At 36.4% G+C, this 26,053-nt stretch overlaps 2 protein-coding genes and 1 long non-coding RNA gene across 3 annotated transcripts in view; 2 read left to right on the top strand and 1 right to left on the bottom strand.

Moving 5' to 3' along the window:
• The window catches only part of LOC138181961 (uncharacterized), a 562,178-nt gene that overhangs the window by 101,523 nt on the left and 434,602 nt on the right, over positions 1 to 26,053 (top strand). The window lies entirely within an intron of this gene.
• The window catches only part of LOC138181969 (uncharacterized), a 72,997-nt gene continuing 47,784 nt past the window's right edge, over positions 841 to 26,053 (bottom strand). The window contains exon 4 of the long non-coding RNA XR_011173664.1: positions 841 to 4,572. This is a non-coding gene — a long non-coding RNA (uncharacterized LOC138181969). The remainder of the gene's footprint in view (positions 4,573 to 26,053) is intronic.
• Positions 21,168 to 23,811, top strand: LOC138181842 (uncharacterized). The gene is made up of 3 exons (XM_069117152.1): positions 21,168 to 21,988; positions 22,855 to 22,946; positions 23,071 to 23,811. The coding sequence occupies exons 1-3, from the start codon at positions 21,730 to 21,732 to the stop codon at positions 23,455 to 23,457; spliced, it is 738 nt and encodes a 245-aa protein (XP_068973253.1). The 5' UTR covers positions 21,168 to 21,729; the 3' UTR covers positions 23,458 to 23,811.

Raw genomic sequence — 26,053 nt, forward strand, 5'->3', positions numbered from 1 at the left:
GAAACGTATCTACGCTTTTAAGAAATTAAAATCATTTAAATTAATCGAGTATCCTTCAAGTACTCGTCAGAGTATACAAATTTACACTTTGCCGGAGGCAAAGTCTCGTTGAAAATACTAATCCATCGTTGAAAAAATTTTTCGCAGATAGCGCGCAATTTCGTCGACGAGGTTACATCACGGAGGAATAGAGAAGCAGCAGAGTGGGAGGGATACACGAGTGCCTTTATTACCCTCATTTTAAAGCTCAATCGCAAAGTGGCTGCTCGCGTCGTCGCTGCTTTTTTTGCCGCCTCTACTGGGTGACGCGATTTCTCTCGTGAAATTTTATGAACAGAGGCAGCAGCTTTTATGATGCTTAAGCCCGATGGATAATACACGACGACGATGACAGGGGGTTGCTTCGCCCTTTTCCTTAAGTAGACAAGGGTCCACGACCCTGCAATGACATACACGCAAGAACGCGTACGCCCCTTCTTCTTTCATGCCGCGGAATGCCTTTCCAGCCCTTTTTCCCGGGATGAATCATCGCGTGGAAAGCCTACGGAAACGCTCTCGAATGCTATCTTGTTCGACAATGAGACGAAAAAGCGGACCGCTGTTTTCATTGCGATTACGTGGTCCATTTGTCTGAACGTTTTGACTGATGCCTGCGAATACATCGATCGCGCGTAATGCATCGAAAAATCCATTTGCTGCTAGAGGATCGTATGTTGATTCGATCGGGATAAGACTTTTTTTGAGGTAAATAGGCGCAAACAAAAATTGTTTGGTCAATGGAATTTATTTAGTAAACTGGAATGCTTAACACTTTTTATAAGATTGATAAGTATACTTGTACAGTGTGAAAGTTCTTTCCGGCTGAACATTTTGTTTTTCTCAGGAGAGAAACTGTTTTTGTATATCTATGAATTTTTGTTTACATAGTGGCCTTATTATTCACCTTTCTGATTTTGTCTCGGCGAAAATGAAGCTGAAGAAAATACTATCAGTATCGCTATACTGATGTCAAAGTGCAAAGAGTTAATATATTTGAGGTCGATAGAACTACATATTACAATATCTGGCCAAAATAGCTGGTAATATATGTATTTTCATAGATATATTTTATTTTAATGTAAGATTATAATACTACATGTATTTCATTGAACATAACGCGCAGTATAATATAAAACCATATATCAAGTTATATCGATGTATTTACCTATTTGATTATTGATTACTAAAAGTGATTGGATTCGGTTTGTACGAATGGTCGTCGATGCAAATATAATGATCGATGCGTTGATGTAATTGCAAGAATATATGATTGAAAAGCGAAACCACGGAGAATTAATTGGAAGTTTGAAGCGCCAAGGAAGCTAAAGAAATTCGTGTTATAATTTGTATTATAATTCAAATGTTTAATGTTTCTTTGGCATATCCATGAGAATACAAAATCTAATTAGAAGATCGTTAGAACGTTAGTCCGATATTCTCGCGTAAATTATGGAATCAGATAGTATTTAATCATTCGTGATTCATCTCGTATTCCCAATGATGGAGTTATCGACCCTTCGATATCATTTCCGTCGATATGTCCAAGTATTAATTACCGATTCCTCGAGTAATAATAATTAATCCAAGAGCGGCCAGGGGTGTTCGTGGCGTTCGCTAATTGAAATATACGGGCTCGTAATGTTCCAATTACTACTATCCAGATAAAGTTCCTTAATTAGAACCATCTGACCCAGCTACGTTGGGAACTATTATCGAAGTAAGGACGTCGGAAAACCACCGTTTCACAACGACGAATCGATACTCGATTTTCTCAAAATGACGTGCAAATTCACATAGACGCGTCCAACACGTAAATCATATACGATATCCCTTTGAATTTGGTGGAATAATTCACCACGTCCTTGGCACGTTTCGCTATTTCCCACGTAGGAATTTCAACTTTATCCGTGCGTGTGTACGTTTGACTGGTGTGGGCGTGCAGTCGCGTGTCCTCAGGCACGCTCAGGTCACAATTACGAACGCGGTGGATCGTGACTGCAAATACGACTCCATGGTACGGGTACCACGCACGATGGATGAGTAGTTCGATGAGTCATAGTTGCGTAGGGACCACCAGAGACCTTCGAGTCTCAGTAACCCATGCTGTTTCGGCGTGTTGGTCCGATTAACACGTTGACTTCCACGGTGGTCATCGGTGACCTATGTTACCACATGTTTCAGAGTGATTAAAACAAGTTGAATTTCATAGGTTAGTACATTTCCAACAATACGAGTGATTTAAATAACATTTTCCATAGCAAAATATGTAATATAAAAGTCAACAGCAGTGTGATTGACCTAATATGACAAACTTTTTAGGTGCTTTTTAACCATCTTTAACATTCCTATTAATACTAGGTGCTAGTTACGAGTAATATTAATAACTGTTGTTTTCGGTGCCTGCCTACAATCTACTGTATCAGACGTATGCGTCTGGCGCTTATATGAAATCCCATCTTCAGATGGTTTGGATCAAAATCATCGTGTTGCATCGGTGTGTCTAACCGATCGTCGAAACCACAGATGAAAACCACGAATCATCCCTGTTGCCTTACATTAATAATAAGAAACGAGGCGGATCGATTGATACGGGATTAATAATGATGGCTGGACGTGTGGGATACTGTTGAACATGAATCTTGCCGAGTTTAATCTCGTCGCACGGGAATTGATGGCCTTCTTTCAATTATCTACCGTCCACTCGTTAGAAAGCTCTACCGCGGTGCTATTTGTTTTCGTTGCTTCCTGCGGATTCATGTGGCTAGCTCTATTTGTTTGCATAGAACATCGCGGTTTCTCGGCAAGATTGAATCGATTTCTAGCGTTTTTGCTTATCTGTGTAGAGATCCAATTTACTCATACGGATGTGTTCATCGAGCTGAAATTCATTCGTAGAAATTTTCATTTAATCCTGCTTGCTTGCTTTTTCTAAATGGGAGGAAAGATGAAGATTAACCGTTGATGTGCTGTTTCGAATTTATTAAAATAGAGTAGCGTTCTGAGAAAAAACGAAACTTCTAGTATTAATTTGATATTCTGGAAACTACGTCTATTTGGCGACATATATATGGTGCGGACTAATTACTAAATCGATAGTCAGCTACGTTAGATAGCTAGGAATGAATGCAAAGTAGTAGAAGCATACGTTTCACTATAATATTATATAAGGAAAAAGAAGTCTTAAATGTTATCGTTAGTATTCGTTATGCTAATGATATTATTATTCACTGGTATATTAATGGTATATTCAGCCGTAAAATTTTATTTCTGCAACAAGAGTTTCGCCCACAGAGCAGCTCGTGAAACATCAATCTAAAGATGTCCTAAATGACGAACCCCGGCGCGAATTCGTTTAATCGACGTGATTGCACTTATGTCACCAACGAATTTGGCTCTCCCTCCTATAGGCAACATGTCCTCCTTCTTCCTTCCTATTCTCGTTGACGCGAACACGATTTATGGGGCACGATCATAAAAGATGTTCATAACGAAATGACGTCGCCGGCGGAAGCTGGCGGAAATGTGCTGTCTAGAAAATTCCTCTGTCGAACGATTGTTCGTCATCTCGTTTATTGGCTTTACTAGTCGCGTAAAGTTTCATTTACGACACGTTGGAAAAGTAGTTTAAAACTAGTAGGAATTTTTTTTGATGAAATAGCCGAAGATCTGATCTTTTATAGTCAATTTTGAAAAATGAGAATTTTTAATCACTGTCATGCGTTTATTATGGTATTCGAACTATCGATGGCTACGATATACAGCTTATTACCCGACGATTTCGTGCATTCTATAATTCCACAACTGAAACAGAAGCCATGAAGTGTACTTCATTGCAATTAAGAACCATTAATTGATACGATGATAGATTTACGAAACGTATATTGTCGGAGACAATCGAACTGCACGCAATCAAAGCGAGGAACTGGTTGCACCGATCCAGATCGAATGTAAATCCAATAGCATTTCGCGGTGTTTGTCGCGGGACAAGCATCACGATCATATTGTCGATGTCGGAAAGCCAAGCTTGAGTGGATGCATGCAGTAGCGTGTGTGTTTACACGCTCATAATAAATGCGTGCATGGATATGCGTGTTCGTGGCTCTCGAAAGTGTTTACGAGGTACGGCAAACCACACAGTGGCCGAGTATGGCTTTGAATCAAAGACACAGAATGGAGATTCCAATTTAGAGCCCAAAGTATATATGCGATCACTTAATCGTTGAATTAGTGCTGTTATCATAACGAACTGCATTTTATTCTGTTCTATTATGTTTGCAAAACTCTCATCTCGAATAATTTCATCGCGAAATTTTCATTTATTTCATTTCGTTGACATCGTTCTTTCGTCAGAAATAAATTTTCCTTTGTTGCCTCGCATTACAGTTTTTTTCAGATATCTCTTTTTTAATATTTACTCTCCACTTTTGGAATATTCTGTATACCGAGCGTATCTTTTATTCATCGCAACGGTGCATCCTTTTTACTTTACATTTTATTTTTCGTTTACCATTTCCATTAACTCACTCACGATTCCTGTAACATAAACACAAGTTATTTTAATTAATTTGCTATTACGTACTATTCAACAGAATTTTTAATATTTAACGCAGATAGAATGATATAAAATTCTTTACTATTTTTCAAGTTAAGCAGAAATAATTACGTACCTTTTTATTAAAATTGAGAAACTTTCTGATAAAAGGGACCTATCTGTATGGTAAAAATGTAGGTGTCGAGCGTGTTTTCTAGCGTATTTTTGTATTTGAATTATTCCGAAATTTGTTCTTTAACGCTAGAACTAGCAGTTCTTAATGTTTGCAATTACTAACAACATATAGGTGTTTTTAGTAACATTATGATGTTTACTTTTAATTGTTCATTTTTACCGTATCAGATATATACTAAAAGTCAGTACACGGTGTGTGTGTTCTTTTTTATATCATATTCATTCGAATTGTTAATTATAATGGTTCGTAACGTTAGAACACTCCAGCAAACTCTCAAATTATTCTCTATCTCGTTTGATTTATCGATTCGATATCAAATACATGATCGAAAAACAAGAAACCAGCATTTCATTCATCGAAAACTGACCAGCTGCAGAGGATTGCAGTAGAAACTTGGTTGAAAGCATTATCGAGTTCATGAGTTCGGGAAAAGGTTAACGACGACTAATTCCAGTTGTCCGGATTGGGTTCAGCTCGATGATGATCCGTTTCGACAGCTTCTGGTTGGTATTTCCGTAACATCATCCACACGGGGAATTTCCAGGGTCTTCTCTAACCTCTGCGGGACTATGTGAGATCTTTGATCAAACGCTCTGATCAAGGATAACGAGAGAATCTGAGTGATCTATCCTCATCGACTTTGTCACACGGTCCTTTGACACACGAATCGAATCGAGGGCCAGGATATTAAGATATTTTGCCCCTTTGATGGATTTACATTTTCTCCTTCGATATTGAAAAACAAGAAACATTACTTTTATCAGTGTTATAACTTTTTCCAGATACTTTTCCCTCCGCTTTGTCTCCTACAAATTTCACAAGAAATTATTTGGTATATGGTAGCGACTGAGTATTATATAGCCCGATATAAACCGATCATAGTTATTGGAAGTTATCGAGTTGGAAATTTTGGAAGATAAGACTTATGGTTTAGTTTCCTTCAAAACGATGAAGTTGATGAAAACGATGATGAACAAACTTATAGTTTGGAAAACGTGGTTTGAGAAGTGATTAATTCGATAAAAAGAATATTCAAAGTATGCTGGAAATCCCTTTTCTAGTTAAATACTAGATGTATATATATACTTCTGGTAAAATTAACGTTGGCTGTTATTAAGATAAGAAGATGATTAATGTAGAGCTCCTGCGTTTATGTTTTCCTTGTCATTTATATGATAAATTCTACAAAATTAAAGATAAAATAGTTTGCAAACCAATCAATTTTCGACATAACTGCGTTAATTACTTTCTTACGAAGCAGAAGAAGATGCATCGATCGAGATATTAGCAGATTTATAGCTCCATTTTATAAAATACACTTGACATTTAATTTTGTCCTATGAAATATTCTTTCTGTCTTGCATCATCTCAGAGCCGTAGCTCAGTCTATTTGCATGGGCAACCCTGTGTGTTTGTCATTCTACTTGCTTTCGTCGTGCAGTTTTAGGTACACGCAATACATTTAAATGTACGTAAGTATATTAATGATTCGTAATTCTAGTATTAATCAAAGATAGAATATTATTTTCAACGCGAATTCCTACACGGTTCACCTTTAATATCATCATCTCAGGATACCTATCAACATCACAAATAGGACATTCAAAGGAAACCCTATGAAACCTTGCGACAGATGAAATCCACCGAAAGAGCGATTCGAACAATTCGAAGACACCAAAGGGGCCCTACGGTCTTTTTTAACGAACGTTAATTAACGTTATGGTTACGGCACTCTACGGCGATGTCGGTTAGAGGGGTAGCCATGGCAAGTGAAATTCCCTTTGTGTCCGAAAGCCCGATATTGCTGAGCTTAATCACGCTTAAATACGCTAGCTCGTCACGTCCATTGCGTCGGATGTTCCTCTCGAAATATCGCTGCTGGAGAACGATATCACGTTCATTTCTCTCTCTCTCTCTCTCTCTATTTATCTCTTTCCCACTCACTCTCTTCAACGATGCTCTGATAGCGATATTATTATTATTAACCAGTTAATTAGCGTTTTCCATTAGGTATAAGTTGATGCGTAGTCCAACTTTCTCTGACAGATTATCGATTGTAAACGTTGTTGTGTAGTGCGACACGGACCGCCTGGGGATCGTAATACTGGAAGATTATTGATTCGCGCACAAAATTTTGATTAAATCTTCACGGAGATTGAAGCGTCTGCAGCAACACGGAGGCAGTTGTAAATTAAGTTATGAAGAATTTCTAAGCCATCTACGTTTGGAAACAGACTAACTCGTTACTAGTAGCGTGATAAAACAGTGAAATGTGTCGTGTACTTTGACGGCTAGCTAGTCATAGTTTTCTACGGGAATATAACATCTACTCATCAAAAGGAAAGTATGTCCAATTGATGTTAATATTCTCAGTCATAATTATTATAATTCAGCAGCCTTTCTATGTTACTTTATTTTGTTGTTTGTTTTATTATTTCACACATAATATCTGCTTCCTAACTCAGATAATCTTACCATAGGATTATTCAACTGATTTTCCCCTTTTCGACGCGTCTTCCTTCTATAAATCTAAAATATACGATATCTTCTTATTCTTTCGTTATAACTATCAACTAAAAATTTGCATGCGTTCGCGACGTGTAGTTCAACTACATTACTAAATTAACAATGTCTCACATTAGGTATACAACAAGTTTAATTATTTCGAGAAAAGTTCAAGATTGGATTTTAAGGTATTGACTTTTATACGGCTCAGATAACCCTATCTTACCTTATATCGGATAATTCTTGTCAAAAGTAAGCGGATATTCTGATAGTTTAGAATCGTGACATGGTTGATGTTGCGTCGTATTTCATATAGCTTCCGTTTCTCTCCCTCTGGCGCGGCTTTAATTTCAACGGATCTCGAAAAATTTTGCGTTTAGGGTTGCGGTGAAGAGGTTTGGGGAGAGATGGCTTAACGAAGAACCCTTCTTTGCGTAGGTGCTCGAGAAGGAGTCGAGGGGTATCCTTGAGTGCGAGGGAAAGGACGCCAACAAACTGGCGTAATAGTCGAGTAGTACACCTACGTGTGGGAAATTTTACGCGTTCTAAATATTTCGAAGGAATTAAAGCGTGATATAAAGTGATACGGAAGTTTATGCGTGCATTTTGGAATTTCATCAACGCTGTAACGAGGCACCACTATCGTCATTATATGTGCTAATAAAGTCTGAAGCAAAACTGGAACTGTACACTTCCGTTCGTAATAATTGATCGCTACGTGATAACTGATCTAGATTGCCAAGTTTATATAATACACATAATATATTCGTAACAATTATGGTAAGTGTTACAATACTGTCTTACCAGCTATTACACATCTTCGTTACTTTTATATTTTTAACTTTTATAGGTGTTTCTTTATTAAATATTTAATTAATTCGTACCGATTTATGAGAATATATGTTGGCATTAAATATTTTGTAATTTTTACTGTATATACATTTTCGTTCTAAACTGTACCAATACGTCAGTGAAATTCCAAAATAAAATATTTATATAATACACGTAATATATATCTAAAACTTTTCCATAGGAAATGTTCAAATACTTACGCAGATGACTGTGTTTCATGAATTATTGCTCTTTAATAAACGAGAGTAGTTCAGTTCGAGAAGAACATAAAGCATACATGAAAGCGTGGATTTGTTCGTATTCGTGTATAGGGTGCAATAAACGCATACTAGTCGGAAAGACTGCATTGCAGTTTTCACTGGTTTTTTTCTCAGGTATTGGGTCGAGCACGAATGTGTAGTCAGGCAATCGTAGGTGGCCATAAACAGTCATTGACAGTGCGTACGTGTGGTCGTTTGCTAAATCGGGTTCTACCGCCACGACCGCAAAAGCGGTTCGAACTAAACCGTTCTTCCTCAAATGCGTTCAGTGTATCCTCGGTGATCAATGTGATTCTCTGTCGAGGCTTTTCGCTAATCGCTTTTAATCGCAACCTTCTCTCCGCTCCCATTAATCAAAACTTTCTGCATCAAACTTTTCATTCGTATTCACTCCCTTTCAGATATCAAAAGATTTATACTACTTTATTGCGAATTCCAACATTTTTTTTTTGCTAAAAAACGTTAATTTAATCTTTCCCGTTTATTTTATTTTGAATGTGCTCTTAGCAGTATAAGTTTAAGCCTAAATATTTTATACAAGTAAGGCGTTAATATTGAGGGCAGAAATTAGTTTGAGAATATCAGATTATGATACAGCGTATATGAGTTATGCAAAAACTAAAATTCATCGATTCTATCAAGGCTGATCATTTTGTTTCTGAATTATTATAGAGTAATTATGTATGGTCGTAGTGAAAATAAGAAATTTCCAGAAAATGGAAAGTTGATCAACTTGGTTTCTGAGTACCTCGTGTGAAACGTTCAGATTTTTCATCTCGATCGTATTACGAAGTACATCTATCATGTGCTTACGATGTGAATGTCGATTTATGTTTCTTCGTTTTACGTATCTCTTATTTGAAATAGCGTTGGAAACTTTTCAGTATTCTCTTTGCGATAGTACAGCGAATACGCAAGAAATGAGAATTCAATTACATCGCGGTCAAAGTCGTATATAACATTAATATTGTAATAAAAGAACCATTTATCATTGAACTTTTAACAGTACCAGCTTCGAAAACGAATAAAGGGCAGACCTGTGAAATTTTTCAAAATGTGGAACAATATTATCCCAAAATCTTGCTGGAAACATCGTTCCAACAGTGTATCTCGACAAAAAATACAATATGTACTTTGATTAATAAACTTATCCAAGTAAAAGCATACTTATCTTAAACGAAGAGAAATCTGAAACAAAATAGCCAATTTTCCGCACAAATTATTTCACTTACGTTATTCCTACGATATACTCGCGAAATGTCTCCCCTTCAACGTTCCATCATTCTTTTACTTTTTCTTTTTTCTACGTTCGGCGGAAACGGTACCCAATCGAACGCATCGATATCCTGTCAAGTCTCAGCATATTACAACGTTTCATAGCTTTCTTCGCTGCCGAGTAAAATTATTTCCCTGGCAGCACGTGAAATTCTCGCATAATCGCCCGACACCTTCATTACTCGAGCATTGATCGATCGCGTGGAATTATTCGACCGTTGAACAAGCTGCATTTATAATCGTCGTCGAAAGTTCGTAATCATTACTTATCCGCGGCGTAATAATATTTTCTAGACCCGTAAGAGCCTTTGAACCCTCCGATGAATCGAAGATCCTATTTCGCACGAGCATCTTTAATACCACTGCAACATGTACACGAACTTAACGAGTCACGATAAACGGTTAACGTAGTAGTACAAATTTCTTTCGATCGTCAGGGCCCTCTTTCATACATATTCGCTGCAGAATGTCAAGACCCATCGCATGCATATTTCATAACGCATCTCCATAACCGATTAATCTTTGCCGGAGTCTTTTCAAGGGTCTCTCGATGCTTACAATCCCATGGAAAACACTTTCGATCGCTTCTCGGTGTAGCTGTAAATCGTCGGTCGAATGACATCGAGATAGGAAGAGAGCGAAGGAGAAAGAGAGGAGGAGAATCCCTTTGACTCTATCTGGTTCAATCTGCTCTCTTCGTCTCTCTGCATTTCTTCCTTGTCCCCTTCCCTCTTTTACTCTGCTCCCGTTGCTTTCCACGCGGAAGAGCCCATCCTTTTGTGCGTGCGGAATTAGTTTCCTCTTACCAGACTGGCCAGTAGTCATTTCGTCCTCTTCCTCTTCCTCTTTCCCAGTTTATTCGTCGCCATCCGTTCTCCACGACCACGTCATCTACGTCTATGTTGTTTGCCGGACGATGGGGAAAGTTAGAGGGCCGCTTTGAACGCGGCCTCGCCTTAGTCCGACCGTGGAAACATCAAGAAAGTGTGTTCGTTCCTTCGATGCGTTGCTTCCTATCGTTCTTCCGTCCAGCATGGTTCCCCGTCGTTTCTCGTCGATTTAGCGGTGTTTGAACTTGGCGGTGGTTCAATTAAGAGATAGACCTCGGTCGAAGGAACTTTAATGTTCGTATCCAGTTTCCTATACTCTGATGCTTCAAAGATTCCCACCTACAGTTGGTTTATAGTTAGCTGTGTTTGTAATAAAGATTAAAGGGGTTCCTGAAAATCTATGGTGCCTATAGTGTCTGTCGGTCTATACTAGTATCATTGGCGAAACTTTACAAGTCACAAATTACAAATTACCATCGTGTACGGTAACCATCAAGCCAATTTCTAGAAGCGAATTTTATAAATTATAAGCCATTCGATTAATCTGTTCAATGTAAGGTCGTAAAATTAAGTAACTTTTTAAAAAAAAAAGGCCAGCATTTTCTGATCAAACTAGTAAAATTATTATGAACTTTTAATCTATTTTGTAAATATAGAACGAAAAACAACGTTACTTGAAATATATTGCAATCTTCAATCAAACATACATAATATTAAGAATCTGAAACTAAAACTTCCGATGTCGTTTTGTCTTACGAGTCGTCCATTTAGAAATCTCCGCAATTGATGCCTCTAAGCTACATAAACTTCCAATAACGATGAATGCTACAAAATTAATTATATTTATAGTACATATTTCACGAGTATGAATGAACAATGAGCTTTACGAGAGTACGAGAGGTATATTATATCGAATGAATAATGTTCCAGTTTCACGTGAATATCGTTAATATTAGAATGTATATTCATTTGTATAATTAATGTACTTTCCTTTTGGGGAGAAATTTGAAAAGAATTTTTGATTAAATTAAAAATTTTATCTTTTATCAAGGATTATATTAAATGAACAGTGTCAATTGAAGACAGTTCCTCTGAAATATATATTTCTGGCGAGACTTGGATTTTCAAGTTTTTATAGGAAATAAATGGACCACGAAGTGAGCCAGCTGCTTTCATTGTGCGCTACGAAAGTTGGCGAACGATGCTTGCGTAAAAAGCGAGGAAGAAAGATTTCTTAGCTTGTACGTGTCTGCAGCAAATATCAACTGTTTCTAGATTCGTTATTTCAGAATTATTTCTTAATTGAAAGCATCTTTTCCTCGATAATAATTCGTGTCGTCGAAAGTTTCAAAAACAATATTCATTATTCCGTATCTTTTATTCTCCTCGTTCTCCGATAATTTATATTCTATGTTAATCATCCAAGAACAAAGGGAAAACGAAGTAAAGACGTAATACAAATTGACGTTTTCATTATATCGACTTAAATTTCAGTAAAATAATAATGATTAAATATTATGAGATTCAAGAAAAGGACAAGTGAAAAGTATATTCCTTCATATGTATTTTATTCTGTATTATTTATTGAAGTAAATTAACCAAAGTGTAATTCAAACGAACCTTTGATAGAGATTTTTTCCTCCTTGTCTGTTAAAAAGCAGGAACGAATACGGACAGACGTTTTCAAGTGTTCTCTCATAAGAACTCCCCTTTAGCTATCACTTATATTCCCCCTAAAAAATTTTTTGCCTCGTGTTGTTGTCGAAAGTCACTAATTTATGTAGAAGTACTGTTCATCATACCATTAATGTCTCTCTAATTTCTCCGCATATTGTTCAATCCACTTAAACCTTAACATTCTTTTTCGCTGGTCTGTTTCTCTGCTTAACCCACTACGTATAGTGCATTTCTTTTACGATACTTTCTTTTTAGGATGATAGTTTTTAGAAGTCCATTACTAGGGTCAATACCATTAATACCATTCTTTACATAAAGCACGAAAGACCATCAAAACGGATCTTAAATAAATAAACAGAGTTAATAATTTCTCTTTCTATTCCTATATGGTAAACATTTTAATTATTACGTAATTTGAAATTGGTTTAAAATCATTGACCATTCTTGAACTTTACGCTGTAGGATTCACAATTCGTCAAGATTACAATTAGCGCCAAGTGGGTTGTTTCGATCGAAACTATTGTCTAATATTTATTTATTATATCGTATGTTTATCTACGTTGGGAAGACCTGATGCGCGCATACGCGATTCCTGCGGGATCGATACTCCTAGCACTCCAGGCTCGTCACAACTGAAGGCGCGAGATTCCCGAGAAAATTGAAACCCTTGGGAGCTAGTCCTTTTGCTCATGAATACAATGGAAGCAGGAGCTGTTAGCGATATATCCATTTACAAGTTTTGTCGTAAATTAATGCAATGCAACTGTAGTATAAACTGAAGCAACTAAATTACTATACAACTAACAAATGAGCACGTGGGAATATGTAGAGAAAGCTTTGATAAGTTCATTGATTTCTTTTTCCATCTTGTGGATTTTCATGCAAGTTCAATTTTGTAAACGCTCACAGATTGAATCTAAATAGAAATTTGTTTCATCCTCTACATATTACGACGAGTAATTGTACTGTACTTTGGCTACTGTATACTTTTCCATACTATATCATGGATATAGTACGATTAAATATGAAGAGTACATATTATGATAAAATATGAAAAGTACATAGTAGGATAAAATATGAAGAGTATATAGTACTCTTCATATTTTTGCACATTTAAATCTCCTATAAATTATAAATATACAAAGATTCATGTTAGGATGTGTGTTGGCCATACAATAGAACATATTTTATCTTTTAAATAAATATATTACTTGAAACACAAATATTTACCTAATTTATAAATGTAAATATTTCTAGCTGTAGACATGTAGATTCTAGATATTCGGAATTTTACGATCTATGACTTCTCACGTGTTTCTTCAAAAAAGTATCACGTGGAAAATAGAATCTCCCGGAAAATGCTGACGCGGGAGATACATAATTCTATGGAGCGCAGTGAATAAAACAGAATGATACGTCTGAATTCTTTGTTTCTGTAATTCGGACGTTGAAATGTTTGGATAGGTATTATCGCGAGTAAGAATAGGATTTTCTACGTCAGCAAGACGATAAAAATCGCTCTCTATCTTGATGTAAGGAACATATTCTCTACATAATATTTGCGCTTTTGTCTCTATATTACAAAGATTCCTGAATACAAGTTTCACACCTTACTCGTTTATAATTTCATTGCTAATAACCATTTTATGCGCTTATCGAATGTTATAAAACATCAGCAGGCACTCGTTGCATCATTTAATAATTAATTTTATTGTTTGTATCGTCGAAGTACTGTAAGTGGCAAGATCTTATCATTTGCATTTTCAGCCTGAACAATCGAAAGGCACGGGAATTGCTCTCACCTTGCGGGATGAACTACCATGTTTGGCGAAAGAGGACCAAGCTTGCTAATGACAGCCGCTAAGACAGCTGTTAGGATGGTCGTTAAGTGGCTACAATGTATAACAGGTCTTAGTACTAGCGTTACGTCGTTTCTCGAGTCTTTCCCACGGCTAGCTAAATAGTCGGTGTACCAAGTGCTTCCAAAGTGGATAAATTATTCTCTTCGCTGCAATCACGGGATTAGGTAAAGCTGGGAGATAATTCTATGTCCAGAATCGATGGAAATCAGCTTTAGTTCCGTTGAACGCGAATTTTATTTCGTCCACAACTTGCTTGCGCAGAAGCTAATGACGCGTTATATTTTCTCGAAACTATTTGATCATCCATCTTAACCAACCAACTGTTAATTCATCCTACGTTATATGGAGAAATAAAATTTGTAATTTACATAGAAATTTTATCGAAGCAATATGAATGGAATTGTACTTAACTGCCCTTTTTTTATTTGCCTTTTCCGTTTCCTCTAGTTTCTCTCTATGATCACGTAATCCACAATACTATCACCTATCGATTCTCAGAATCTTGTTCTACTAGAATGGAGTTTCGTAATCTGACAGTCGATATGTATAAAAGTATAGTCACGTATTTCGTGACCAACGAGGTGAATAACGCCTGGTAATATGATAACGTTGTCACCGATAACGTCACCTTTCGTTTTCGTTAAATGGTACTTTTATCGCGCGATCTTATCACGAGTTGCTTTCACGATCTGCCCGCGAGACAAAACACCATGTTAAATTCGCGAATATCGGTTAGTTGTTAACGTAATCTCGGATTTGGCGTTATTGCCACGAAATATATTCTGGAGCAAATATTACATCGTAAAATTTATATCCTTTATTCCTATCGTTCATTTTTTGTAATGCATATTATACGTAATACCGATTACCATAATATCATAAATACCATACAGAAATCATTTATTCGGCAATCGTTATTGTACGAGGTGTATTGTTTGAGTTGAATTTTAGACACGTTGTATGTAGATAGAAGGTTATTTTGTTATTATGAAAATGCGTACAAGCAAGAGAATAATGCTCTTCATAAACGTGGATTAAGTTTTAATAAAATTATCTTGGACGTGGGTTATGTAATGTTAACGAATAAAAATTTCGCAACGTGCAACATGTATGGCGTGTACGGAATTAAGAATGTATTGTAGTTTAAAAATATACGCTTGTAAACTCCGGATGAGAGATTTCGCTTTATTTACCATATCTCTACGAATTATCATGTTTTTCGTGAGTTGCAAAATAATATCAACAGTTATAGAAAATTAATTAACCGACTATTTTTTGATCTATACAATAGCATTTTACATATGCTAATGTATCGGGTAAAACATACGCTGAATAAAAATAAATATTTAAATGAGCTCATGGCGGAGTACAAAAATTAATCGAGGTCACTAAAGTACATTGACCGAGTTCTCGAAAATTTTCTCTTGAAGTATCTCACTGCAGAAGCTCACCGTCATAGACAGAACACACAGTTTATACAGATTACGGCAGAGATGTAAACAGTGTGCATAAGAGCAGCTTATATGTAGCTTGGGTAAGGAACACACTTCCATTCTTGTTTTCGCACTTGGCACTCGTTCTTTCCGTTCATTCAACCATTTACTTATGCAGCGCCATTCATTCGCGTGGCGGGACGTGTGCTTTAAAATTATCTATGCGTCAACTGATTGATATGATCTACATCTCGGGACAAAGTTTATACGAAGCGTGTTAGAAGTGCATAAATATTTTCGCATGCTCATAGTGCTCCTCGTTAACGATTTCAAAATCAAAACGGAGCAAAACTATTTCAAGCGGATACTTGCACTGATCATTGAAAAAAAAAACGTTCTTGAATATTGCGAATTTTTCAATTTCTTAAGCTTCAAAATTTTTAATCTTCCAATAGAATATTTTTATTTTGTTAAATTTTGGATTCTTTCAACTTTTTATTCCACGACATTGACATCCGAAGAGTATTCTCACAATTAGATATTAGTGGTATTAGCTCCTCGATAAGCAAACATATTCCTATATTCCACAGCTAGATTACGTTATTTATGTTCAAACTTAATACTTTTTACTAAAACGTTCTGAGTTTTTAGAAAATGTACCAGAAATCTAGGACAGGTACTTATTTATTTTGCTTGACTTTAGTACATTACAGAACCGTTCGTTAATTCGGATATTCGGAACAATTTTCAATAAAAGGACAACGATCACAAAGAAAATTTAACGAAGCAAAATATATTTAAGTACTCCAACCTAAAACAAGGACAGTCGAATAAACGAAACCAATTCACCTGTACAATAAAATTTCTTTGGAAGTCGGTGAACAGTATGTTTCGATTCGACCGGCACCGGTTACCTGTACACAACTTAATGGCGGTGCGTAGACGTACGGAGCGAGGGACGTGATTTGAATTCGAATTAGCGATCGGCGCGGCGCTTGCGATGCACTCTCATTCGCTCGAAAGACCGAAGCCCCGATTGCTGGGAGGCTCCGTGTTCCATCGAGTTTACCGTTTCCAGCGAACATACATTCGATTCGCTTGCATTGTAACCGTAAGCGCAATCGTTCGCGCAAATTGATCCGCGTACGAGATAAATATCAAACGACGCATGGCAGCTGGTGGAAATGCAAACGTTGAAGAGCCCGTCTCGTAAACATGTTAATAGCGAACGTTTTATGATGACAAAACCGCGAATTTGTAGAAGACACAGCTGTTACAGAATTTTCTTTGTTTTAGAACTGAATCATCTAGTCTCGCCCGAAGGTCTAAGAACAGGTGCTGTTTTTAATAGGCAGAGAATAGCAAGAACTTATGGGGTATTTGCGAGGAGAAGAAAAAGTATATAACGTTTGGTTATGAAGATTAATACTGCACGGAATTACAAATTGAAGTACAAAACTTATCAAACGGTTTGACTCAACGAAATCATAAAAAATATATATAAGGCAATTTTATTTATGTATTCTATAGAAATGTATCATTCTAAGTCTATAAAATTTCTATGAAAAATTACGAATCGGTTCTTTTGGCCAGATTGATCTAAAGATTAACAAATTCTCTCATTTTTGAAGATTTTTCGTGTTCCCAATAATGAAACAAAGAATTTGTCAGATATAATAGAATATAATTACTTCGTACATTCGAATGGTTTCGATTCTTCCGAAATTTAGGGCAAATGTAACTGCTGTCCTAAGACGTTTGTGCACGAGTGTACGATCGATCTAACATTAGAGTAACGCACTTAGAGCAATTATTTTATGTTGAAATCGATATTGGTTATACATAACTATGCTGGAATGTGATTGTATTTCATTATATAAGAGTATTGGAAAGGGAATGAATAAGATGGAAGTTAATTTGAATCGATTGATGTGAGTTATGTTAATTCCTTGGAAGGTGCGCTGTGCTAAATAACTTGTGCCGTTCATAAAATAGGTTACACGATAGATAGTATAATGTATAATGATTAAATCTCTTAATACCGATGCCATGTAATATCGTACAACACTAATTAAGCAATTCTGTGTAGACTAATTTGTAGTCAAATGAAATAACAATTAGACATCATAAATTAAAGCGAAATTGGTGTTTCCTTTAATATGAAGATACGATTCAAAGCACAAGCTTCTTATACACTTCCAACATATAATTTTATTCAAAAGACTGTTCTTATATACATAGATATTACGTAAGAAAGATAAAATGTTCCTGAAAATAATTAATTCTATATATTTGCACAAATCTAAATAATTAGAAACGTCATTATGTTCGAAATAAAACACGTGGTCCAATTAACATTAATTTCTCCCGTATATCATTTAAAAATAGCACATAACCATTTAAAGACTATTGCAAAAGTTCTAAACTGAACAAGCTTTACGAAAAGTTTCAGTATATTTTCCTACCGGCAATCTCCTAATTTAGAGAAATCGCGGAAAGTAGCATTTCGTATAGTAGTTTTCACCGGAATTTCATTTCGAGGAAGTTAATGCCCGAGACGAAGAAACTTCTAACGCCTGATTCTAACAAGCGCGACGGTCGCTCGCCGGGTAATAGAACCGCAATCGCGCGAGTAAATTGAGTCACGTAGAGGATAAGAGAGAACTAGTATTATATGGAGTCGATAGCGTGACGCGGTAATGAAGTGTCTCCTTTTTCCGATATACCCTGCCTTCGAAAATTTTAACCTCTTCGAGGCCAATATCTCGGTTTCCCCTGGAGCTCATGCCGCGCGCCGCGCCGCAACGATAGTCGAATGTCATTGCTGCAATCAATTCGTATCGTTTTACAGCATACAATCTCGATACCGCAAAAAGGAAAGTCGACCTTTTCGTACGAGTGACCGTACTCTCGAGGAATTTTTCTGCACGCGCGAATGCATCCAACCGATTCGAAAGCGAATTTATCGTCCCCGTTTTGCTCACTTCTTAAGATTTAACTTCAAGATTTAACAAATATACGTAACAGAATTATTTTTGTTTTCCACGTATATTTATTTCTCAGACAAGGAATTATCCACACACGTGTTACAAGAATATGTAAATTGTACAAAATGAAGAAAGTTACGTTATTTCTCGCTTAATGTAATGCTAATTACAAGACTTAATTGCTTTATTTTCATATCTAGCATGAAAAATATATTTGATCGACAGTGTGACTCATGAGTTTCTATTGCAAACGTATTAATTTAAATCGAAGTTCATATGTTGCACACTATCTAGATTATCCTGTTAGTCATAAAGAGATCTAATAACATTATAATACACGGCATGTCATTATAATGCAACTTTGGTTCCATGAAGACTAAACCGCGACACACTCATAACACAAGCACTTGTGCGTTGCTGTAGAACGTGCACGGCATTTGTTCCGAACAATAAGTTGAACAGCACTAAAAATCCGATCCGCGTGGTCCCTGCATTCCAATGAATCATCAAAGAGATTATATGCAAACGATGTTTAAAATAGTCGATGTTCAATGCACGGATCAAATTATAACAATTCAAAAGAATACAGTGCTACTTTTAACCTGTTAACCGAGACATTTCTCAGAGATTTCTATAATCATGAAATTAAAAGTTAATACAGTATGTAATGTCAAATCAATTTCAAATAGATCGATTTCAATTCTAATATGAATACAATATAAATATATCTATATGGTATAATTTTGTTATATAATATATCAAGCTAATTCGTTTTGTTTTTTCTAGTTATGAGGATGATCAGATACTTTGATTATTTCTATAAGGCACTATACCCTTACGCTATTGTGTGCGTAGTACGTATAAATTTATCGTCTTACCGTACTTTCTTATTCTACTATTCTTATTCTACTGATTGGCCAAACCATATACAAGCTTGGTATAAACACGAATTCAAGAGCTCGTTGCAATAGTCTTTTTATCGTATAGCGTAGTAAAACTGTTGTAGTTACATATGTGCAATAAAATCTTGTAACATATATGTATTATAACACGCAACATTGGTTATTGATGACCGAGGAACTTTCCATTCAGGTTACTAATGTTACCTACATGTATAAAAAGAATAACGACATGGATAGTCAGTGGTACTAGCTCGATGCGTGTAAAATGTCGTTCCTTTTTTATAAATGAAACTTCAATCATACGTAGTTCCTTGGGAACAATTTGTATATTTTTAGTCAAAATCATTTTTACGTGATTATGCGACGAGGGTATAGGTCAAAGTTGTACGACGAGGGTGCGTAAGGAAACTCTGTTCCATTTTGTCCTCGCAACTTCGTATTAAAGGATTTGCCGCTTTATTCCAGAATTTACAGTTGAATTTTTAGCTTTCAACCGACGCATTTAAATTATCGATCAATCGTAATATCTTCGTCTACGAGTAATTGGTAACAAATGAGTTAATTTATAAAAGAGGATGAAATTTCAATTTCTAGAACCTATCTCGTAATTATGAACTGCAGATTTGGATTGTTTTAGTTTTCTACGCCGTTTTTTCCTACCTTCGTTTCAACGTTTGTAATTTCCCCAAACCTCGAATCCTCAAACTTCGTACCAGGTCTAACAAATGTCTCGACAACTATCTAACAACTCACGTTTATAGAGTAGACAAGTAATTCGTGCTACAAATGGAGTGTTTCAAAATAAGTCGAAATCGCGCAATAACTTTTTGTTGTACGAAACTGCATTTTCCAGAACTGCCCAGTCTCTGTGCGCGACACTACGCGACAGGTCATATTTTCCACGAATATTCCCGTACCTATTAGTCGGTCCTTGCAACTTTGTATTCGTTCTATAATTAAAAAGTCTCTCACAGGTGTTCACGTGTCGAATTAATTTTGTGTAAAATGTTTGAAAAGGAATTTTATTTTACGACAAATTTTCTTTGCGGGAGCTTAATAGAGGGTACGTCGTAAAAAGTTCTGCGAAGGACTAAATAGAGTGCGGTCGGGGCTACTTTAGGAAATATTTAAAAGTTTGTAGTTAGTTGATCGATATGCCCATTTACCTTCTTTGAGAAAGTTCAGGATGCTTTATGAAGTGGAAGGCAACAGGGTAGTCTTAGGACCAACCTAGGTCTTCTCTTGATCATTAGAGCGATCAAATTACTCTAGCAATAAGTGTCTATCAATTATATATGCCATATAGAGATAGATTCTTTGGTTTGAAAGATATGTCCGGTCTCAACTTTACCTACAAATTTGTCTTTCCTACGGTCCTTCCAGGATATTACAGCAATTATAATTTAAATAGGAATGTAAGAAGTAATTTTTATTTTCAACGCTTACTTGCGATTTCAGATAATAGTAATAAAAGTACGATGTTAGATGCACACGCACTGGATTGATCTCCAAGTTATTTCTCCTGAAAAAAGACATCCAAGAGTATATGCATATAAAAAGAAATTTAGCCGCGATGAGAAGAATTTGGTAAACTTGGTAATGTTAGCTGTGAACCATTAATGCCACGAGCTTGAAGATCGGTGGGTTCAAGTCGGAACATCCAAACTCTTTACCCATCCAAAGAATCTTACCCTCCTTCAAAGTCTAAACAAAGCTTATAACTTGGGACTCCTTTGAGGAACAAACGATTCTTGTAATCGAAGTTCCGATAGCACAATAGCACATCGATTCTCCCAATTCCTTTTCAATCGTCCTGAGACGTTGTCAGTGTAAACATGTTTGCTTGGCTGGTGACGGTGTTGGAACGTCGCGACGTGAAATACGTTGGGTCACGTTCCTCCGCATAGAAGACATTGCGTCGAGTCGTGCAAAGTGTACTCGAGAACGGCGAGGAGCGGCCATTTTGGACGAAATACGCCAGCGTATTTCTCAGCGCGCCGTGGCTGGAACGCGGCTGTGAACGCGGCTGTGAACGCGGCTGTGTGCGCGGCTGTGTGCTCGCTTGTGTGCGCGCGAACGGTCGGTCGGTCTCTTCCACGGTCGTGTGGCCTCTTCCCAGCGGCCATTAAACCAACGGTTTCAAGTGCTTCGAGCACGTTCCGCGCGGCGCGTTGCGCCTGTGTGTACGCGAACAGCGGCCTCGACAGCGAACAGGCAGCGCCGCGCAACCAGTGTACTCCTACCGACGTTAGAGGAAGGAACGAATTTCTAGTGTATTTCTCTGTGTTCACGTTTTTCTATCTTCCTATCGTTCATCTTACAATACTTATTCGTCGATTTCTATCGTTCATGAATGAAAGTTTGTCATTGAGGAGAAATTATGGATTGGTCGAAAGATATGGGGCTCTCGCTGGTGAACTTATACAAGAACAAGGAGGTTCTATGGAACCCGGGGAACTCTGAATACCATCAAAAAAATAGACGACACGATGCTTGGCAAGAAGTCGCTGATGAACTCTCCTTGATTATTAAAAAACCGGTGTCTTCATTGGAATGCAAGAGAAAGATGGATACCATTCTTTCCTCGTTTAGGAGAGAGAGGGTAAAAGTAAGGAAAATTAGCGAGATGGCTGAGGGAGGTATGTTGGATGAATTTAATCATTGGAAGAATTGGGATTCTCGAGACCGTAGATACGGAAATTGGGTTTTTTGCGATTCAAGTTCATGTTCTATTTGTTTCTTGACCAATTTTCGAGACGCCCTGGGCTAATGTTTTGGTCTCCCTCTTCTGTTTTAACCTCTCGGGCGTTATGGTTTATCACCGAATGTGTACATCACAGTGGCACGAGTTCTTCGCACTAGCGTACAAACAATTATATAATAATACTTCTTTGTCAATATCATTACTTTAGCATCTCGAGAATTGAACTTATTATTGCACAGAAGATAACTTTTAAAGAGTATGTTAGTATGATTAGATATTTCAAGGTTCAATACAGTAAGGTCTCATAAGTCAACATATTCGACATAAACATGTACATTAAGACACAATAGTTTTCATTATAGCCGTCATTTTCATTATGAATGGACTTTGGTTCTGAGAGGTACATATACGACATAATCGCTCGATGGGTTAAAAATATTTCTAGTTCGTGATCATCTTGAATGAAATGAGATGAAACATGCTTCTATCCTATGAATCTGTAAGACTTTTTTGTCCAATTTTTGTTCTCGCCTTTACAAAGAAAAACAACATAGAGAATGTGTTGCTACTGCTACAACAATTTCGTAGAAGCGCGCATTTCGACAGAATCGATTTCGATGGAAGACGTGTACGAAGGCAAGCAGCGAAAATTCGTAGTCGAAAACAACGTGAAAGAAACGTAAACGAGTCCGAAAGAACTTGTTCTCAACACAGATAGTGACCCGGTTTCCGTTTGTTCGACGATGTTATCATTAATGAAATCACTGTTAGTAATAGTTTATTTTGTAATTCTCTATCTAGATTCTGACAGACCTTCGGGATCCACATGGTTCCTTTATGATTCGTTAACTTTTCTTATCGAAAAAGATGTTCTCCGTTCCAACAAATCTTTTGTAAGTATTTCAAAACGTAATTCTATAAAAAAAAAAGTCTTCTGAAATCTTTCAAAATCGAATCAAATCTCGAAATTATCGACAGGTAAACAAAAGATTTAACGATTTGATGAATAATTTGTAGGTTAACGTTAATCGCGACGAACATTCTCCTCCACCTATCAAAGTAAACAAACTGCAATCGGAGAACGAACGAATAGAAAAGATGTCTAAGGCAGTGGAAACACCAAGCGAGGACGAGTGTTACAGCTACGGAATGTTCGTAGCGAATAAATTGAAACGCTATTCAGCTCGTACTCGAAGCGCAGTTCAGCACGCCATAAGTGATATTCTTTTTAACGCTGACATGGGTTATTACAATCAGTCTAGTTCAGTTTCGACGAACACACAGACTGAACCTAACGTAGTTCAGTGCATTTGGTTGCAACAGAACGAAAGCACTCAGCAAGAACACGACTTTAAGAACGAAGTAATCAGTGATCTGGAGAACGAGAGCGAAATATTTAATTAAATTCAGCATCGAATTGTTAATAGCGACGATGAATTGTACTGTGATCGCTGCAACGATATAATTTTACTCGTTGCAAGTTTTAAGCTTCGGTTGATTGTTTCGTTTTGTTTATAAAATGGTTGATTGAAATTGCGAGCAAGTTTATTTTATACAAGAAAAAACGAACGCGTGTAGAAATGTTGAAAGTGTAAATAGAAGTTAATTTAAAATAGTTATTGGCTTTTTATAGGAATTGGTTGGATATTGCTAACGAACGTATTGTACGTGTAATATATTATACATATCATATTATATTTATATCTATTTATACATAGGGTGTACCAAATAAATTGTTATAACTTGTTCTCTTAGAAACTAATACAGATATCGATTTTAGATTTTTTTGTACAATTAAATGGAACAGAGGATAATATTTTAATATAAGATCTAACGAAATTGATATATCTAAGAACCATATGTGATATATTGAGAAATTAAATCTTTATGTAATTTGTCTACGCAGTTTGATAACGAATATTTATTTTCAAGTCCGAGAAGTTGATAGACAGACGTATCGTGCATATTACTTCTTTGTAATGCATAATGTGTATTATACCCATTACACGACAAAAGAAATACATTAGTCTCTTTGTTGTTTCCAACATACGTGTTAGTAATGCTTTGATACGGATTCAAGCTTGAATAATCGCAATCGAGGACGGTACAGGTGTGCCGCAGGAAATGTCACTGCTGTATCCTGTCAAGGGTCTACAATTGATTAATGATCTTTTCGCAAATCAAGCGTCATTGTCATTGAAAAGGAAGATTTTTATACATACATTTCATATAAAAAAACTTGGTATTTTCTCAAATTTAATTTGGCAACGTACGATTCTCTGATTAAATTTCACTTCGATTAATTAATATTCACTGAAAATAAACTTTTAATTTACTGTAACGAGAAATACCAAGCGCGTGAAAAAAATGTTTTAAAAAATGTACCGTTAAAAAAAACTCATTCAAATAAACGTTACAAATTGCTTCGAAAGAAGTAGAACCAATCCACATAAAAAAATAACGCTTTGAAGTTCAATTGCTCCAAAAATACGCATCGATGCGAACATGACCGAAAAGAGTATGCGTTTCGTTTTCGATAGTTCTATCAGCAAACTCGCAGTCAAGTGTCCGCCGATTTAACTGCTAGTTACTCTGCATGGCCGATTGGTTTTCGTTCGAAACGACACTCTGACTCGGTCTGGGTAACCCTTTGCGTTACCATTTACATGATATTGAATCCGAGCTGGGGATAAAGTCGATGTTGATCGCGACGAGATTGGGTAGCACTTTACGTGTGGGCAATTTTTCCGACGAAACGTTTTCATCACATCCAGCCAATATCGGCCGCGTATGAAGCGGACTAGAGATGGCGATATTAAAGGAATACGGGTCACCGAGAAATTTTCAAGCAGCCACGTTTCCCGAGGAAAGAGGCGTGCCTTACAATTAGACTCACCTCCGAGGCATTACACTCCGCTTAATATCCTCTTTGGATGGTCCCCTTTTTTAGATAAAGATACTTTATTAACGACGAAACTTCGTTAAAGTCTCGAAGTTTTTTCTCAAAGCTGGATTTCAACAGATCACTGCGCTAAAAGGAATCCAATTCGATACATTTTTACGTGTAGATAACGAAAATGGGATTGCTATTGGTACGGAACGTGAATAGAAGGATTTGAATGGATGAGACCGATATTGAAGTACCAATATAAGATTCTTCCTCGCTGATACGTATTCCAAGCTTCCTTTCCTCCTAAAGTTTCTTACTCTATGCAAATTTTTCTTCGTTGATAAAAGTTTCAAAAGTTTCCTATGGACTCGGTCAATATTAACGTGACCAAGCTGTCAATACAGTTTTCTATTTCTTAACCCTTCTTTACCCTTCTCATCGCATTTTCTATTCTCCCACTTTATGTTATCGTTTATTTTTCTAGCATTTTTCCGTTTTATGGAAATGTGGTGAGAATTCCAGATTAGAGTCGCTGTGTTTCAGAGCGTATTAAAACGATATGTGTATACGTATAGATGTAACGTGTGTTGAAGAATTAAAAATCCGTGTTCTGAATGAATCCATGTAAAATGAATAGTCGTACGTTTCAATAGCCGTGTACACGGTGTTATTAGAAATGTAATTCGCGTATATTCATATGCACGACTGTATGTTTTTAAAATATTCATATTTTAATTCGCGTACAGTCGGTAGGTATGAGAATAGTTATTTAGATAGGTACACTGACCCAAGAAATTTGCAGAATGAAACTATGACTTCGCGAATATTTCGATTTGAATTAAAGTTAAAAATTTCGGATATAATTTCTCTCGGGAGAATTTAATCGATTAATTTTCTATTTTGGTACAGTAATCTTAATAGTAGCAAATGTGTACTTCGTCCGTTAAAGCATACGTGTATATGTACGCACATACATATACATGTAAATACTAAAATGTGTAACACGAATTAAATTTCAAATATTCTATTGGCAAACATAATCAGAGTTATTACCTTCCCCGATAAATTTTCTTAAATAATTTATCGTTTGTTGATACAGTTAAAAATTAT

This window comes from Bombus flavifrons, chromosome 7 (assembly GCF_040668555.2).
Source record: "Bombus flavifrons isolate JBK064 chromosome 7, iyBomFlav1_principal, whole genome shotgun sequence".
Taxonomy (NCBI): Eukaryota; Metazoa; Arthropoda; class Insecta; order Hymenoptera; family Apidae; genus Bombus; species Bombus flavifrons.